Source organism: Perca fluviatilis, chromosome 1 (assembly GCF_010015445.1).
Source record: "Perca fluviatilis chromosome 1, GENO_Pfluv_1.0, whole genome shotgun sequence".
In the NCBI taxonomy this organism is placed as follows: domain Eukaryota; kingdom Metazoa; phylum Chordata; class Actinopteri; order Perciformes; family Percidae; genus Perca; species Perca fluviatilis.
The window spans coordinates 3,836,949-3,854,009 of NC_053112.1; the positions used below are offsets into that span (position 1 = coordinate 3,836,949).

General features: G+C 42.0%; 1 protein-coding gene across 1 annotated transcript in view; it reads right to left on the reverse strand.

Moving 5' to 3' along the window:
* The window catches only part of slc8a1a (solute carrier family 8 member 1a), a 31,818-nt gene extending 14,969 nt beyond the window's left edge, over window positions 1-16,849 (reverse strand). Inside the window, exons 1-2 of the mRNA XM_039807111.1 lie at window positions 16,706-16,849; window positions 9,950-11,741 (exon numbers count right to left, since the gene is read on the reverse strand). Of these exons, the coding sequence (XP_039663045.1) occupies window positions 9,950-11,724 (1,775 nt within the window). The 5' untranslated portion in view covers window positions 11,725-11,741; window positions 16,706-16,849. The remainder of the gene's footprint in view (window positions 1-9,949; window positions 11,742-16,705) is intronic.
* Window positions 16,850-17,061: the final 212 nt, after the last annotated feature.

Here is a 17,061-nt window from a genome sequence, read left to right on the forward strand (position 1 = left end):
AGTGTTTCAGGCTACATCGCTACTGCTACGTTCTAGATGAGATCTTGCAGATAAAACCACAAAAAAAGGGAGTTATCTCCAGTTTGTATGACATCTTCTCAGCCTATTCTTGCCCTTTTCTCAGTATTAAAAAATATCATTGGGGGAAATGATCTAGGTTTTGAGTGATTTTGGTGACTGGAAGTCGGTATTAAAGCAAGTCCACACATCCTCCATTTGCTCTAGGCACAGAGCCATACAGCCTAAAAGTCCCATGGCATGAAAATGTCACTTTATGAGGTTTTTTTAACATTAATGTGAGTTCCCCAAACCTGTCTATGGTCCCCCAGTGGCTAGAAATGGTGATAGGTGTAAACCGAGGCCTGGGTATCCTGCTCTGCCTTTGAGAAAATGAAAGCTCAGATGGGCCGATCTGGAATCTTCCTTTTATGGATGTGCCATAACTTTCTTAAATTAAATGAAGAAAAAACTGAGGTGGTTGTTTTTGGAGCAAAAGAAGAACGATTAAAGGTCAGCACTCAGCTTCAAACGACAATGTTAAAAACAACAGACAAAGCCAGAAATCTTGGTGTAGTCATGGACTCAGACCTGAATTTTAAAAGCCACATTAAGACAATTACAAAATCAGCCTATTATCACCTTAAAAATATATCAAGGGTTAAAGGACTTATGTCTCAGCAGGATTTGGAAAAACTTGTCCATGCTTTTATCTTCAGTAGACTTGACTACTGTAACGGTGTCTTTACAGGTCTCCCCAAAAAATCAATCAGACAGCTGCAGCTGATTCAGAACGCTGCTGCCCGAGTCCTCACTAAGACCAAGAAAGTGGATCACATCACTCCAGTACTGAAGTCTACACTGGCTTCCAGTGCCTCAAAGAATTGATTTCAAAATACTTTTGCTAGTTTATAAATCACTAAATGGTTTAGGGCCGGATTACATTTCTGATCTGCTACTACACTATGACCCACCCAGACCTCTCAGGTGGTCTGGGACAGGTCTACTAGACTATGACCCACCCAGACCTCTCAGGTGGTCTGGGACAGGTCTACTACACTATGACCCACCCAGACCTCTCAGGTGGTCTGGGACAGGTCTGCTACACTATGACCCACCCAGACCTCTCAGGTGGTCTGGGACAGGTCTGCTACACTATGACCCACCCAGACCTCTCAGGTGGTCTGGGACAGGTCTACTTGTTGTCCCCAGAGTCAGAACTAAACAGGGGGAAGCAGTGTTCAGTTTTTATGCTCCACATATCTGGAATAAACTCCCAGAAAACTGCAGGTCCGCTGCAACTCTCAGTTCTTTTAAATCAAGACTGAAGACCTATCTTTTTAATGTTGCCTTTCTTTAAATAACCTATTTTTATCTTTCTTTCTTTAAAATTCTTATACATAAGACATTTAAAAGCAGCAAAAAAGGTCATAAGGAGCGAGGTTACCTCCCCTTTCTCTGCTTTGCCCGCCCAGAGAATTTAGCCCACCCATGAGAGAGAGAGAGAGACATCATGGCTTTCAAACGAGCAAAGTGGCAGTTGGTTAAGGCCACACCCCCACCCTCCACCTTGCCCCCCCTCTCTCCCTCCTCAATATCTACGGACACAGAAATGGCACATCCTAAGGAAAGCTCATTGTGGGACTGGCTCTAGTGGCTGTAATTCTGCACCAAGGCTGAATTTTGGGAAAGAGACTTCAGATACAGTATTAGGGGACCACTAAAGGTGTATATATAAAGAGATTTCAGATACAGTATTAGGGGACCACTGAGGTCTATATAAAAGAGATTTCAGATACAGTATTAGGGACCACTAAGGTCTATATAAAAGAACAAGACCTTCAGATACAGTATTAGGGGACCACTAAGGTCTATTAAAAGAGACTTCAGATACAGTATTAGGGGACCACTAAGGTCTATATAAAAGAGACTTCAGATACAGTATTAGGGGACCACTAAGGTCCTATATAAAAGAGACTTCAGATACAGTATTAGGGGGCCCACTAAGGTCTATATAAAAGAGACTTCAGATACAGTATTAGGGGACCACTAAGGTCTATATAAAAGAGACTTCAGATACAGTATTAGAGGACCACTAAGGTCTATATAAAAGAGACTTCAGATACAGTATTAGGGGACCACTAAGGTCTATATAAAAGAGACTTCAGATACAGTATTAGGGGACCACTAAGGTCTATATAAAAGAGACTTCAGATACAGTATTAAGGGACCACTAAGGTCTATATAAAAGAGACTTCAGATACAGTATTTGGGGACCACTAAGGTCTATATAAAAGAGACTTCAGATACAGTATTAGGGGGACACTAAGGCTTATCCTGATTTAACTCCGAACTGTAACAGACGTAAATCAAATATAGGTTCTCTTATTCATAGCTTCTGGTCCTGTCCAATACTGTCCTCCTACTGGACATTTTCCCATGTTTACTGGATTAAAGATCTTTTGCAGTTTCTCCCAGTGGTGTAGTCTACGTGATACACAGGTATACACAGTATACCCACTAAGAAAGCTCCAGGATTTCCATATACCCACTTAAAAATGTCCAATGACACGTAACAACATACTTTCCATTATATTTTTGATATATTTTGAATTGTCATCTGGGTCTTCCTTATTCACATCGGCTAAATAAAGGGATTTCCACCATAAATTGGTGCATAAAAGTGTGTCCGAATGCAGGAAATTAAGTTGTTGATGCTCAAAACTTCCCTTGGGGAGGAGACCCAGACCCCCCACTATGATATGCCCCCTCCTCCCAGGCAGATTCTGGCCAATATACAGGTATATATACAGTACAGTATACCCACTACAAGACATTAGACTACACCACTGGTTTCTCCATCTAGAAAAAGTAAAGTACACCATTAGAGGTTCAACCAACAAGTTGTATCTCCTATGGCAACCATTTCTATCTTATGTGGACAGACAGGACAGAGGTGTAGACTGTACACACTCAACAAAGCCTGGACTCATCTGCTGTTAGGTTGATTCTTCTTCTCTTTGTTTTTCTGTTTTTCTTTTGTCTTCCTTGGCTGATTATTTCCATTGTTTAGTTTTCTGTATTTACCCTCATTTATCTTGTTATAATAAGTTTTACTTTCCCTGTTGCTGCAAAGGTCAACAACTTTGTTCTTCCTCCGGTTTGAATTGTCTGTTTATAAATCATAAAGTAGCTTACATAATTCAGTGTTACATCTTTTTAGCCAACTTCATAACTTATTACCACTAGTTTTACACTTCTTTATGGAATTGATTGTGGATAAACCACATTTACATGCAATTATGCCTAATTCTTTTAGTAAAATAAACAGAAATGAGGAATTATCTTGACTAATAGTTAAGGTCAGAGAAAGATATGTTTATGAATGATCACAGATTTTCACCTGGGTAGACCATCAGAGTAGTGATCATTGTGGAACCATCCATTACTTTTGAGAAATTGGGTTGAAAAGAAAGCCATAGTAACTGATACAGGAACTTTGAAAACGGTCAAATGTGACCCCAAGGACAACAGGAGGGTTAAATGAAATTGCAAAAGAGTCATTAAGGGAGAGATTGTTGCAGCGAAAATGTACCTGAAAACCTAAACTGGGAGCTCAAAGACGCTCAAAAACCAATCCACAGAGCTGCAGAGAGCCAGATTCACTTCACTGTAACACAGAGGGATTTGATTTAACGTTAATATAGAAAACAGATTAGTCTAAACGCCACAGCGAGTACAAGAGCCCAGTTAGAGCTCCTGCACACTGGATGCGTGGCGTGAGCTTGTCAGCTGCGTGGCAGGTTAGAGCGTGCACACTGCCTGCATGACACAGGCGTGGCTCGAGCCGCCCCAAAAACACGTGCATGCTAGAAATAGGACCGACGCCTATTTTTCACGCCACACGCAAGCGTGTTGGAAGCGCTTGCAGACAAACTAGAATAGGAAAAGATGTTTATATGTCATTTAGACACGAATACATTTAATAAATGACATGTTGATGTTTGAAAGTCTCGAGATTTTGATATAAATGCAGATATATAAATGTAATTTATAATTTATAACAATTATTGATTTTCAAATATTGCACCTGTCAATCCAGAAGGAAATATTCTGCAGCCTATTCTGCCGTCAATACTGCCGATGTTGTCTTTGCTGTAATCAGATCAGAATATGTTTATGTTTATATTTATGTCCAGACAAGGCTAGCAGCAGCAGTGACATAGAAAATGCCACGCATTCAATGACATGCCACGCTCACGCCACGCAGCCAGTGTGCAGGAGGCCAGTTAGTTAATAATCTGTTTAGTTTGATCTCGTAATCCTCCTGTTGTCCTCATGTCAAATTTTATTTTAACCCATTTTCAAAGTATCAGAAATTTGGGTTTCTTTCAACCTAATTGCCCCAAAATAACACGGATGGTTCCCTACAACGCTCTTCGCAACTACAATGAAAGATCAGTTCACTACTTTTATGGAATTTTGGTGTTTTATTCAATTTTATAGCATTTGGAAAAAGGGACAAAAATGTCGAAAAAATCTTCAAAAATGCAGGATCTTTTTTTTTTTTTTTAAAGCGCCAAAAAAATACAGCCTAAAACATCGGAAAAGGTGACAATGTTTGAAAAGTTTGAAACAAAAAGTTGCGATGGGAAGACAACACACTCGCTGCCTCCTCGTCTTCATTTTGGGACACTTTAAACCAGTGTTTCTCAAATGAGGGTACGTGTCCCTCTAGGGGTACTCTGGAGGACTGCAGGGGGTACGTGTCCCTCTAGGGGTACTCTGGAGGACTGCAGGGGGTACGTGTCCCTCTAGGGGTACTCTGGAGGACTGCAGGGGGTAACGTGTCCCCCTAGGGGTACTCTGGAGGACTGCAGGGGGTACGTGTCCCTCTAGGGGTACTCTGGAGGACTGCAGGGGGTACGTGTCCCTCTAGGGGTACTCTGGAGGACTGCAGGGGGTACGTGAGGTTTTTTGCAAAATGTTTTTCAGTTACAAGGCTGTAGTTAATTCTACTGTCTTTTTTCAAAGTTTTTGTCACTGTTTTTGAAGTTCGTCACCTTTTTTCAAGGTTTTGTCATTTGTTTTGTCATTCTTGCCTTTCTCCCTCACTTTTTTCTACTGTCTTTAGTTTTTGTCTCTTTTTTCGAAGTTTGTCGTTTATTTGAGGTTTTTGTCCCTTTTGTCGTCCTAGTGTTGCCTTCCTTCTTTCTACTGTGTTTTTTTTCCGAAGTTTTTATTGCTATTTTGGACCTATTCTTGCCTTTCTTCCTTCTTTCTACTGTTTTCCAGGTCCAAGGCTGTTGTTTAGTAAATCTATTGCTGACATCATCGCTGTATTCTTCCTCTTTATAGAGACTTTTATTTTCTACCAAAAATGATTTGCGCTGGTTAGTGGGTACATGGCTAAAAACACTGTTCAAAGGGGGAACATTAGTGAAAACAGCTTGAGAACCACTGCTTTAGATGTTTAATTATGACCACAAATGTCCTCCGTAGAGGGGGAACAGAGAGGAGTTGATGTGAAGGGTGTGTTGGTGTTGGAGACGTGGCGGTTGGCCAGCGGCGACCTCCCGCGTGCTCGGCCGCGGTCTCATCTGTCTGCTTTACGAGCCGGGCCGCGGACGCTGAGCAGATCCTGCTGCTGCTCAACACTCGCCGGCCTAATAAGGAAGAGAGCTGCGTGATGTTTATCTGCCCGACACGCCGGCACGACAAAACACATCTGACACAGCGAGCTGGGAGTCTTTCCGCTCCGCTCGCACTCAGCGGACAGGACAGCTTCCCAGAGTCAGAGGCCTGCAGCCCGTCAACAAACAGCCCAATAAAACTACCCTAAAGAACAATCTGTAATACTTTATAACAAACATAGGCCTGCAGGGGATATGTCCCCCCCCCACCCCCCAATGTTTAGAAGAGGTAGATTTGTCCCTTTTAAAAAATATGAAACCCACTCCCTAAAAAGAGTTGTATAAATAACCGTGCTGCAGCTCAAAACATGTTCAGAAAACAAGAAGTGTGTTTACTAAAGAACACAACTGGAAGTGAAAAATGAAGATAGATTTATGGACAGATTTTTTGTTGAGATGGACATGATTCCTAAAAAACCCATCCAGAAACACAGTTTTAAATATGCAGAAAGTTTTGATCAATATGGGAGAATAATAGCATATAATTTCCTTTACATGAATAAAGACATTAGCACCACAACTTGATGCAGGAGAAAGCATAAATTATTGCATAAAAATTCACCCAAATGCAGGAAATTTAGTGTTTGACGCTCAAAAGTTTATGGGGAATGACCCCTCTGGGTTCTCTACATTGTTGGTGGTGAATATCAGCACACAGCAGCTTTTAGACACGTTTCTATTGTTTGCTAGCAGATGGAATAAAAGAGGAGGAAACCTTCACGCAGTACTAGTCAATGGGGAGCAGAGAGTGGTTCTCCCCTCTGGTGAGGGCGGGACTTAAATGCTCTGTCTTAATGTGGGTGTTTTTGGGGGGGAGGACAGTCTCCTAATGCCTCATCTCTTCTTGGGATGTTTTACTGCACCAACACATGAAGAGAAGTGTGAGGATCGGCTCTGCTGCTTTAACACAGTCACATAAAACCAATTAGACAATTAGAAATGAAGGTTTCCCCCTAATACCAGACTGTAATAACTCCTATCACAGTGACTGGCCCTGCTGTTGTTGGGCAGATGACTCAGTCAGAACATGATCGGTCTATATAAGGCTTCCAGCAGCGTCCTCGTTGATAAACGGAGTCACTGACAGACCGGGGCACCTTTTTTCCATTTCAGCACGCCGTTTGCTTTCCTTCACAGCCACCGGCCGTGTTTATGCTCTGGAAATAAACGTGTTGTGATTACATTCCTGCTGCCCGCCTGCAGACATGGAAAGGGTGCCTGCAGCCGCTATGAGAGGCATGTGAACCTGTGGAGGTGAGGCTGCTGGTGGAACATGGGAGGTCATAAATCCCTGTTCAATAGAGATTAACAGTGTGGATCAGGAAGTCAAAATCCCGTTCATTTCCTCCATAAGGATTTAGATTATCAGCCTGCTGGCCCTATTTTAACGATCTAAACTCACGGTGTGAAGCGCCTGGCGCAGGTGTGTTTAGGGCGTGTCCAAATCCACTTTTGCTAGTTTGATGGAGGTAAAAAGGGTCCGTGCGCCTGGTTCTAAAGGGTTGTATGTAGTGTCTTCATTAATCAGAGGTGTGTTTTGGGTGTAACATGCAATCAACCAATCAGAGATCATTTCCCATTCCCTTTAAAAGCCAGGCGCGTTTGGACCTTGGAGCATTGCTGTTATGATGGAGGATTTACACCCTAATATTTTTATTTGTAATCTTCTGCATGTGTGTGTGTGTGTGTGTGTGTGTGTGTGTGTGTGTGTGTGTGTGTGTGTGTGTGTAACAAGCATAGTGTGCGCGCGCTGTGCACGAGCCTAGGAGCATTTTACTAATGCTCTGTTAAAATAACAATGAAATGCTGCGTTATTGACTTTAGACCAGGTTTTTGTTGGTCAATGGTGCGATCACTTTCCGCTGCCTCAAGATAGCAATACTCCCAGAATGCACCTGAACACACCTCCCTGTAAGACCAGCAAACCCAGAATGCACCTGAAGACACCTCCCTGTAAGACCGGCACGCCCATGGGCCACAGATGGGTGCAGGTGCATTTGTTATTTATACAATGTGGGCGCTGGACGGGAAATTGATGACTGCGTCAGTCTTAAACTAGCAAAGACACTTGGGTTGGGCTTTGCGCTGCACCGGGTGCAAGATAGGGCCCATAATGTCTAAGCCAAGGCCGCCCAATTTGGGGCCCGCGGACCAGGTACGGCATTTGACATGCTCATGCTTATTCTCCTCTTATTTTTAAAGTACTGTAAAACCCTGTTTCCGGTAGTAAAATTCCCGTTCATTGTCACCATAAGGGTTTAGATTATCAGCCATAATGTCTAGACCAGAGGTGGCCAAATTTGTTCATATGAAGGGCCAGAAAGGCAGCGGGACAAAATAAATGTTGATGTTGAAGAATACCACAATTCTTGGATTTCATCATAGATAATTCTTACTTATTTAATTTAAAGGGGAAGTTTACCAGCACTGTGCTTTACATTGCCGTAAAACTCAATTTAAGTAGTTTTCAGCTGCACGAAATGTACGTTTCGCTGTCATTACGGTTAGGATTTTACAGCGCTTTCTAAATGAAAAGGAGAATAAGCGCGAGTATGTCAAATGCCATGGCAGCTTAAACAAATGGAGGACAATCCACCTCGGATGATTTAGACAGTGGGCTGTCCAATTAACAACAACCAAACATACATTTTTTGCAGCTAAAAACTACTTAATGACTTTTACGTCAATGTAAAGCACAGTGCTGGTAAACTTCCCTATTAAATTGAATACAGTACAGGCCAAAAGTTTGGACACACCTTCTCATTCAATGTGTTTCTTTATTTTCATGACTATTTACATTGTAGATTCTCACTGAAGGCATCAAAACTATGAATGAACACATATGGAATTATGTACTTAACAAAAAAGTGTGAAATAACTGAAAACATGTCTTATATTTTAGATTCTTCAAAGTAGCCACCCTTTGCTTTTTTTGATAACTCTGCAAACCCTTGGTGTTCTCTCAATGAGCTTCATGAGGTAGTCACCTGAAATGGTTTTACCTTCACAGGTGTTCCTTGTCAGGGTTAATTAGTGGAAGTTTTTCACTTATTAATAAAAAAGCAAAGGGTGGCTACTTTGAAGAATCTAAAATATAAGACATGTTTTAAGTTATTTCACACTTTTTTGTTAAGTACATAATTCCATATGTGTTCATTCATAGTTTTGATGCCTTCAGTGAGAATCTACAATGTAAATAGTCATGAAAATAAAAAGGAAACTTGAATGAGAAGGTGTGTCCAAACTTTTGGCCTGTACTGTATGTCAGTCAGAAAGTGTGTAAAATAAAAATATTCTCTCTGTCAAACTACAGATACAGTATGACGCCAGAGACAGACAGACAGACAGACAGACAGGTGAAGCAAAGAGGAAACAGCCAATCAGAGGGATCATCCAACAAGTTTATATATATAACCAGCCTCAGAACATTTGCAGATGTGTGATCAAAATAATGACAAAGTGTTTCAAAGGTAAAAGTATTTAAAGGTCAAAGCAGATTATCAGATAGAAAAAGCAGAGGTAAAAGGTCTAATAGCTCAGATATTTAATTTACCGTCTATATGTCTGAATGCTCTTTGATGCTTTTAGCTCGTATTTATTCATTATTTGTATATTTTTATATAGAAATGTCTAATCTTTAGATATACTTGATACACTGAGATTTGTCAAAATAACTTCTTGTTTTTAATGTGTGTTTTAAAGGAGCCATGCACATAATTTCATTCGAGCTTTACATATTTCTGTGTTTTGCTGAATGACAATAAAAGGAATCTTGAATCTTAAATCTTGATATTGGTTTTTCTGACATCAACAATGACTCTAATACCTAAAATGCTTTGGAGAGAAATCAGGGAACCGTGCATCATTCACACACGCAAAAAGGGAGGTATGAGACAAGAACATCTCTGTTCTTACAGGCACACTATTTACATGTTCCCTTAAAGGTGCTCTAAGCGATGTTGGGTGACCTGCCTTGTAGTTGACAATCAAATTATTGTCAAACAAAGAGATCTAGAGGCAGCTAGAGGATAGTGAGGAGATGTTTTCTGTATGTGACTAAAATTGTTGTAGCCTAAAAAACGTGTGACATTGCTTAGAGCACCTTTAAGAGTACAGTATTGTTTTTAAAAGGCCAGAACTGTACATTTTGACTAATATAAGTGTACAAAATGAAAGAAAAGGGAAGGGTAACTCTCCTGCAACAAACATTAGGAACACAATAGTACGTCTATTTTTGAGCAGAGAAGATTTGTACTTACGAGATGTCATCGTTGTCAAACTCCAGGACTCCGTATGTGTCCTCAAAGTCCTCGCCGCCTCCTTTCGCCGTCCCCTCCGTGGTTTTGTACGGCACTGCCACGACGCCGCGAGCTCCCGCCGTCCGGATTACCTTCACCTCCATCACCCCGATGCTCTCGCTCACCGTCACAACCGGCTCCTCGAACGTAAAGATCCCCGCGTGGTCGTCATCGAAGATGGTGACGGTGGCCGTGCACGGCAGCCCTAAACCCGCCAGGACGTCCACGTGGTTGGCCTCTCGCTCGCCGGAGCCGGCGCCCTCCGACACGACGTGCACATTGCTGAGGTGAACCAGGAAGTGCTCGTCCTCCTCAAAGATGTCATCGTCGATGATGTCGATGCGGATTTCCTTTTCCATCTCTCCCGGCTTGAAGACTACCGTTCCTTCGGTAAAGCGGTAATCCGATCCGGCGTTTGCGGTGCCGTCTTCGGTCCGGTAATCCACCGAGACAGACCTCGTCAGGTCTCCGCCACGGCGCACCACGTTCAGCGCCACGCTGCCGCAGTTCTCCAGACACTGGTAGCTACCGGGGTCAAAGAACACCTTGGAGGAAAAGTCGTTGACCGAAACCTCGGTGCAGATATCGTGCTGCGTGGCTTTCTTGGCTTGGTCGGAGGCGTGCTTCTTCAAAACATTTCCCGCTCCCGTCATGATCCTCGTCGCCTGACAGCGGTAGAAAGCCCGACTTTTCTGTTGCTGGTTTAAAACTTGGTAGTTGGCGAGCTCCATCAACTGCTCCATCTCTTTCTCGGGATGTTTCTGTTTCAGATCCTTCAGGATCCGGGCGACTTCTCTGCGAGCCTCCTCTTCGTCCGGCTCCTCTTCTCCGTGGGAGTTGAGCATTCTCCCGTCCATTTCGACGTCAACTTTTGAGGGAAGCTCCGGCTCTCCCTCCGTTTCAATAATCATCCCCTTCTGCTTCCCCGCTCGGTACCGTTTGTACATGTACTTGTAGAAGAGAAGTCTGCGATCGGCCACATAAGCTAATCCGACACAAATGGGGAAGAAGAAGAGCGTGAGCAGGCCCTCCCATATCTCAACAACGCCGGGAGAAATCACGGCGAGGATCAGATAGAGCCACGTGTACGCGAACACGCTCCACGTGGCGGTGACGAAGAAAACCCTCAGGTGCTTCACCTTCCTGGTCTCTCCGTCGGGAATGACCGAAACACAAAGCCCGATGATGACAAACATGTTGAAGGCGGCGCTTCCCACGATGGTGTTCGGGCCGAGCTCGCCGGCTTCGAAGCCGTGGCCGCAAACCTCCACGACGGACAGCAGGATTTCTGGCGCGGAGGAACCCAGCGCCATCAGGGTCAGGTTGGACACCGTCTCGTTCCAGATTCGAACCGTCGTGGTGACCTTCTCCCCGTTGGGTTTCGTGACGGTGATCTGTCTCTCCTGGGAAGTGATGACCTCGATGGACGACATGAAGCGGTCGGCGATAATGGAGACGCCCAGGAACATGTACGCCAACCCCACGAAGTAAATAATGGCTCTGGCGATGCGGTCGGGGAAGGGCGGGTTTTCCGGCTCCCATACCGGCAGGACGACACCGTCAACGCAGCCGGCGTTTTCTCCTCCGCATTTGGAGTGGTTTCTGAGCGTGCTGTTGGACGTGAGCGCCGGAGGAGAGCCTCCCGCCGCGGAATATGGAAGCTGAGTTGAGATGATGGACAAAAGGAAAAGCAGATGAAGGGCAGGGAGCAGCGACAAAGTCCCGGCTGGGCTCATGGTGAGATCCCTTAAACCTGCAAGACACAGAAGGAGACTTTAGGTTTCTGTCGGATTGTTCAAGTCAAGGTTGTGGTTAGAAGGGATACAGCCGGGATACGCCCGGAAATTACGCAAAATGAGCCATGAGCACTGAGCGAGTGTTTGCTAACACTAGCAGCTAAAGTGAGGTTTACGACTAGCTTAATGCAAACCAATGTTGCTGATAGCTACATTTAGATTTTGGTTAAGCCCTATGGTACCAATCCCATGCATGACATATCTCAATTTTATTAAGGTAAAATAACAACTGGTAAATATAAGGTAGCATGCACAATAAATGACAAGAAGCTGGAAAACATAACTTATGCAATAACTCTGGTTTACCATGGAATGATTAATATATTTTGTTTTCCCATTAACTGTTCATGTTAGCTGTGCTGTCACACACATAAAGGCTATAGTTACATCTGTTGGGTGACATGGAAGCTGTAATTACAGGGTCACATCTCTCTCTCTTTAAAGGTCTGTGCTAAGTGGCTCTACCATATTTAAATCCAAAATGTGAATGTAATTTCAACAGCAGCACAACCTTACTGCACAATAGTTGTCTTATCTGATGCCATCACTAGCCTGATTTAAGAATTGAATTTAGGCTGCTATATTTAACAGTGAGTTCATTTCATTCAGGTGTGAGGATGGTGGATCAGGAAAGGCAGGGGATGGCAACAGGCAGGTCTAACATTAGGTGGAAGTGTAGGGGGAGCCACTTGATACCAACAGATTAAGATTCATTTTAATTTTAATTCCAGTATGGTTTGAAGTTCTGTGGTCAACAGAACTTCAAACCATACTGGACATTTAGCTTTCCATCTCTGTCTGCACTATTGTTTTCCTCAAAAAGGATGGAGAGCTACTCACCACTCAAATCACATCAACCAGGGGTGATGATTAGGTTGCCAATTGTCACAATTTGGATTCCAAGGGCAACCGTTAATGTTGAGCCCTGATATATCTCTAGGTATGGTGAAAGGTATGTGATGATGTGGGGGGGCTATTTTAATTCCAAAGGCCAAGGGAACTTTATCAGGATGCATAGTATCCTGATCCATGAAATAACTGGCCTTTATAATAAACATCTGCCTGCCTCTATGGGAATCTAACATAGGGGTGTACTGACTTATGCCCCCTGTATTTTAAGGAAGAACATTTATTTATTTACTATAAATTATTCATTCACAAAGAAAATTGGTGTCCTTAAAGGTTGGATTTTTCCTAATTTTTTAAAATTAAGATCAATTTCCAAAAGATGATCTTTTATTCCTCTTTTTAGTCAACTGTAGCGTGTGTGTATTCACTTATACTGAGCACTCTGTATATATATATATACAGTACAGGCCAAAAGTTTGGACACACCTTCTCATTCAATGTGTTTCCTTTTTATTTTCATGACTATTTACATTGTAGATTCTCACTGAAGGCATCAAAACTATGAATGAACACATATGGAATTATGTACTTAACAAAAAAGTGTGAAATAACTGAAAACATGTCTTATATTTTAGATTCTTCAAAGTAGCCACCCTTTGCTTTTTTTGATAACTCTGCAAACCCTTGGTGTTCTCTCAATGAGCTTCATGAGGTAGTCACCTGAAATGGTTTTACCTTCACAGGTGTGCTTTGTCAGGGTTCATTAGTGGAATTATTTCCCTTATTAATAAAAAGCAAAGGGTGGCTACTTTGAAGAATCTAAAATATAAGACATGTTTTAAGTTATTTCACACTTTTTGTTAAGATATAATTCCATATGTGTTCATTCATAGTTTTGATGCCTTCAGTGAGAATCTACAATGTAAATAGTCATGAAAATAAAAAGGAAACGCATTGAATGAGAAGGTGTGTCCAAACTTTTGGCCTGTACTGTATATATATGTATATATATAAATATATGTATGTATATATATATATATATGTATATATATATATATATATATATATATATATGTATACATATTATTATTTCTAAATTATGGTAGACCTACAGTGGCTGATATACCATACATGATGATGTCCGGCACACTTATTTATATATTTTTTTGGATGCATATCCCTCTGACACTGGGTAGTTCCGCCCCTGCTCTTGTTATTAAATATGATGCTTTATCATTTATCCAAAAATATATTTTTCATTTAACTGATAATAACACAATCGTTTCTCAGAGTCACGTTTACAAACTCAGTAAACATTAGTTTTACTATAACATCACCATATACTGCCATACTAAAATATATATTAATATATATAAATCACAGTGTTACTGTACAGAAGAAGAAAATCATGAACCTACCGTCACTCAAACCGTCTCGGAATCAAAAACAATAACAAACGCTTTTTTATCAGAATCTCCAGAAATACGTCAGAAGAGTTTTTAAACAATAAAATCTGTCAGAAGATGAGACGAGAAGCAGGAACGACAACGGAGTGATCCAAAGACACACTGCTGCCTGCTCTACTTCATCACACTCCTCCTCCTTCTCCTCCTCTCTCTCCCTCTCTCTCCCTCTCTCTCCCTCTCTGTCTCTCTCTCTCTCTCTCTCTTCCTCTCTGTCTCCCTCTCTCTCTCTCCCTCTCTCCCTCCCTCTCTCTCCCTCTCTCTCTCTCCCTCCCTCTGTGTCTCTCTCCCTCTTACTCTCTTCTCTCTCTCTGTCGACACCATCTGAATCCTTTTTGGATTACATTTTATCTCCAAACTAAATGATAACTTTACATCTTTATGGTTACAGTTGAGCTCTGCCAGACAGAAAGAGGAGAGAATATTTTAAGGATAGATTGTGTGAGACAGTCCTCAAAGTATCTTAGTTACAGTTTTTTCCGATTGCTAAACGACAGTGGGCACAACTGGAGTCACATGTGCAAAACTCAAACTACAGTCTGCACTACCTACAGTCACCTGAACTAAACAGTTCACATCACCTGCAAAACTCATTCAAAGCAACACAACTCTTAACACACGTCTCAAACAGTATGCACAGGCCTCACTGAGATAACACACACACACACACACACACACACACACACTGAGATAACACACACTGTCTCTCAGAACACACTGAGGGTAAAAACACTAGCATCAAACACCAATACACAAATACTAACTTTTTCATCTTTACAGTTTGAACAATTTGAGTGACTTGACACTACTCAACAGTTTATTTAAGGAAAAAATATAGATTGTATAGCATACCAATTTTTACATAAGGTAAACAAGAAGGAATGAAAATCAGCAGTTTTCTTCAATAAAGTATTTTGTCTCTAGTAATTTATGGAATTACTGGGGGGAAAAAACTAAAGGTACATACGTAACAGTACCAACGAATAGTGTGACTAATCCTGCCTCTCTCCAGCATCATGTGGCAAGTTCTCTTCATCACATTGGATGTCTTCATCATCTCTAAATACAAATGAATGTGGTGTTTCTATTGCTTTCACCTCCATTACTTTCTGAAAAACAGTAAGAACACAGTTTTACTACTGTAAAGATATTGTGTTTTTCACTTTTTTTTATAGCTGTGTATATAACCTCAGACATCTGACCTGGACATATTGGTATCTTTGCTCTTTTACCCGTTTCTCTCAAACGGTACAGTTTATAATTGTTTCATTCTTATTTGGTGCTTGTATACAAAAAAAGTCTTTCTGATCTTTCTCTGTATAAATACCATATATGTTCACTAACTAGTCTAAAACTAGACACCTGCTTAGGCTTTCAGCTAAAATTGCAATCAGCAGTGTTTGATAGGCACCAGACTGAAATCTATTCTGTTTTGAATGTGTGGTTAACAGTGTTGACAGCAGTGTGTTAGCATTTGAACAAAGTGCTGTAAATCTACAGTGTTGTGCACGTTGTGGTTAAAGTCATGGGATAAGTGTGTAGAGTTTTGAAAACTGTGTTCAAGCGATGAGAAACGAACTAGAGTCTGGTCCACGTGAACTGCTGCTGTGCAGACTGTAGTTAGAGTTTTGCACATGTGACTCCACTTGTGCCCACTGTCGTTTAGCAATCGAAAAAAACTGTAAATCATGTATCATCTCACAATGTCATGATGGCTTATATACAGACAGCTGTCTTGATCATTTTAAAGATGCAGCGTTATCTAATGCTAAGACATCAACACGCGCACATACAGACGAAGTGGAGTAATATAAATGCTTCCTTTCCACTACTCTGACACAAGACAGTTTGACACAAGGACAGTCTGTCGTTTCTGGACACTTTCAACTCTTTTTAGACACTTTTTTACTCCAGTTTCCAAAATCATTTTTCTTTACTTTTAATACTTTAAAGTGATGGTTTGGAGTAATTTCACCCTAGGCTGCTTTGCACCATGACCTGGAGCCAAACACCCCCCATGAGCTTTTTTTTGTTTGTGGTTACAAACTTTCTAATGCCTCATTTTATAAGTACAGAAACTATTTGTACTAGTGTAGAAGTTTGGTATCATTCTGGGCATTATTAGTGGGGTACTTTACAAGATACAAACGTGGATCCATTAGCACCTGCACTAAGCTGACCAGCTGATAACGCTAACTCGACAAATGTTATGAAATTACTCCGAACCATCACTTTAAGTATATTTTGAATGCAGGGGTTTTACTGTGTGTGATATTAGTACTTTTAATGCAGTAAAGGATCTGAAAACTTTGGGAAATCTGCCTCAACACTACATTATTAACACAATCAACACCAGCTCCCTCCTACAAAAAACTGCGAAAAAAAATACAAAAAACATCTGGGTGTCAAATGTGCTCTACATCTGGGTGTAAATGTGCTCTACATCTGGGTGTAAATGTGCTCTACATCTGAGTGTAAATGTGCTCTACATCTGGGTGTAAATGTGCTCTACATCTGGGTGTAAATCTGCTCCACATCTGGGTGTAAATCCGCTCTACATCTGGGTGTAAATCTGCTCCTTTTTGTCCTCTCTGGGCGCCTGTACTCACCTCTGGTCCTGATGCAGCAGCAGCAGAGAGTGCTGTCAGGAGGCAGCGCTGCGTCCGATAACTGCTCTAAATTTAACAGAAGCAGGCTTTGTTCTAAACATGGCCGTGTATCTGCGTGGGAGCGGCTGCTTATCGCTGCTCGGCCAGCGGGCCATGGCCATACAAGGCTCTGCAGGGCCCGGGGCCGTCCAGCAGCTCCTCGGCCCCGCCGACACCTGGGGGAGATAACGGCTAACGGCTAACGGGGACACCGGAATGCTGGGATAAGTGTCCACACACACACACACACACACACACACACACACACACACACACACACACACACACACACACACACACGCACACACAGACAGGTT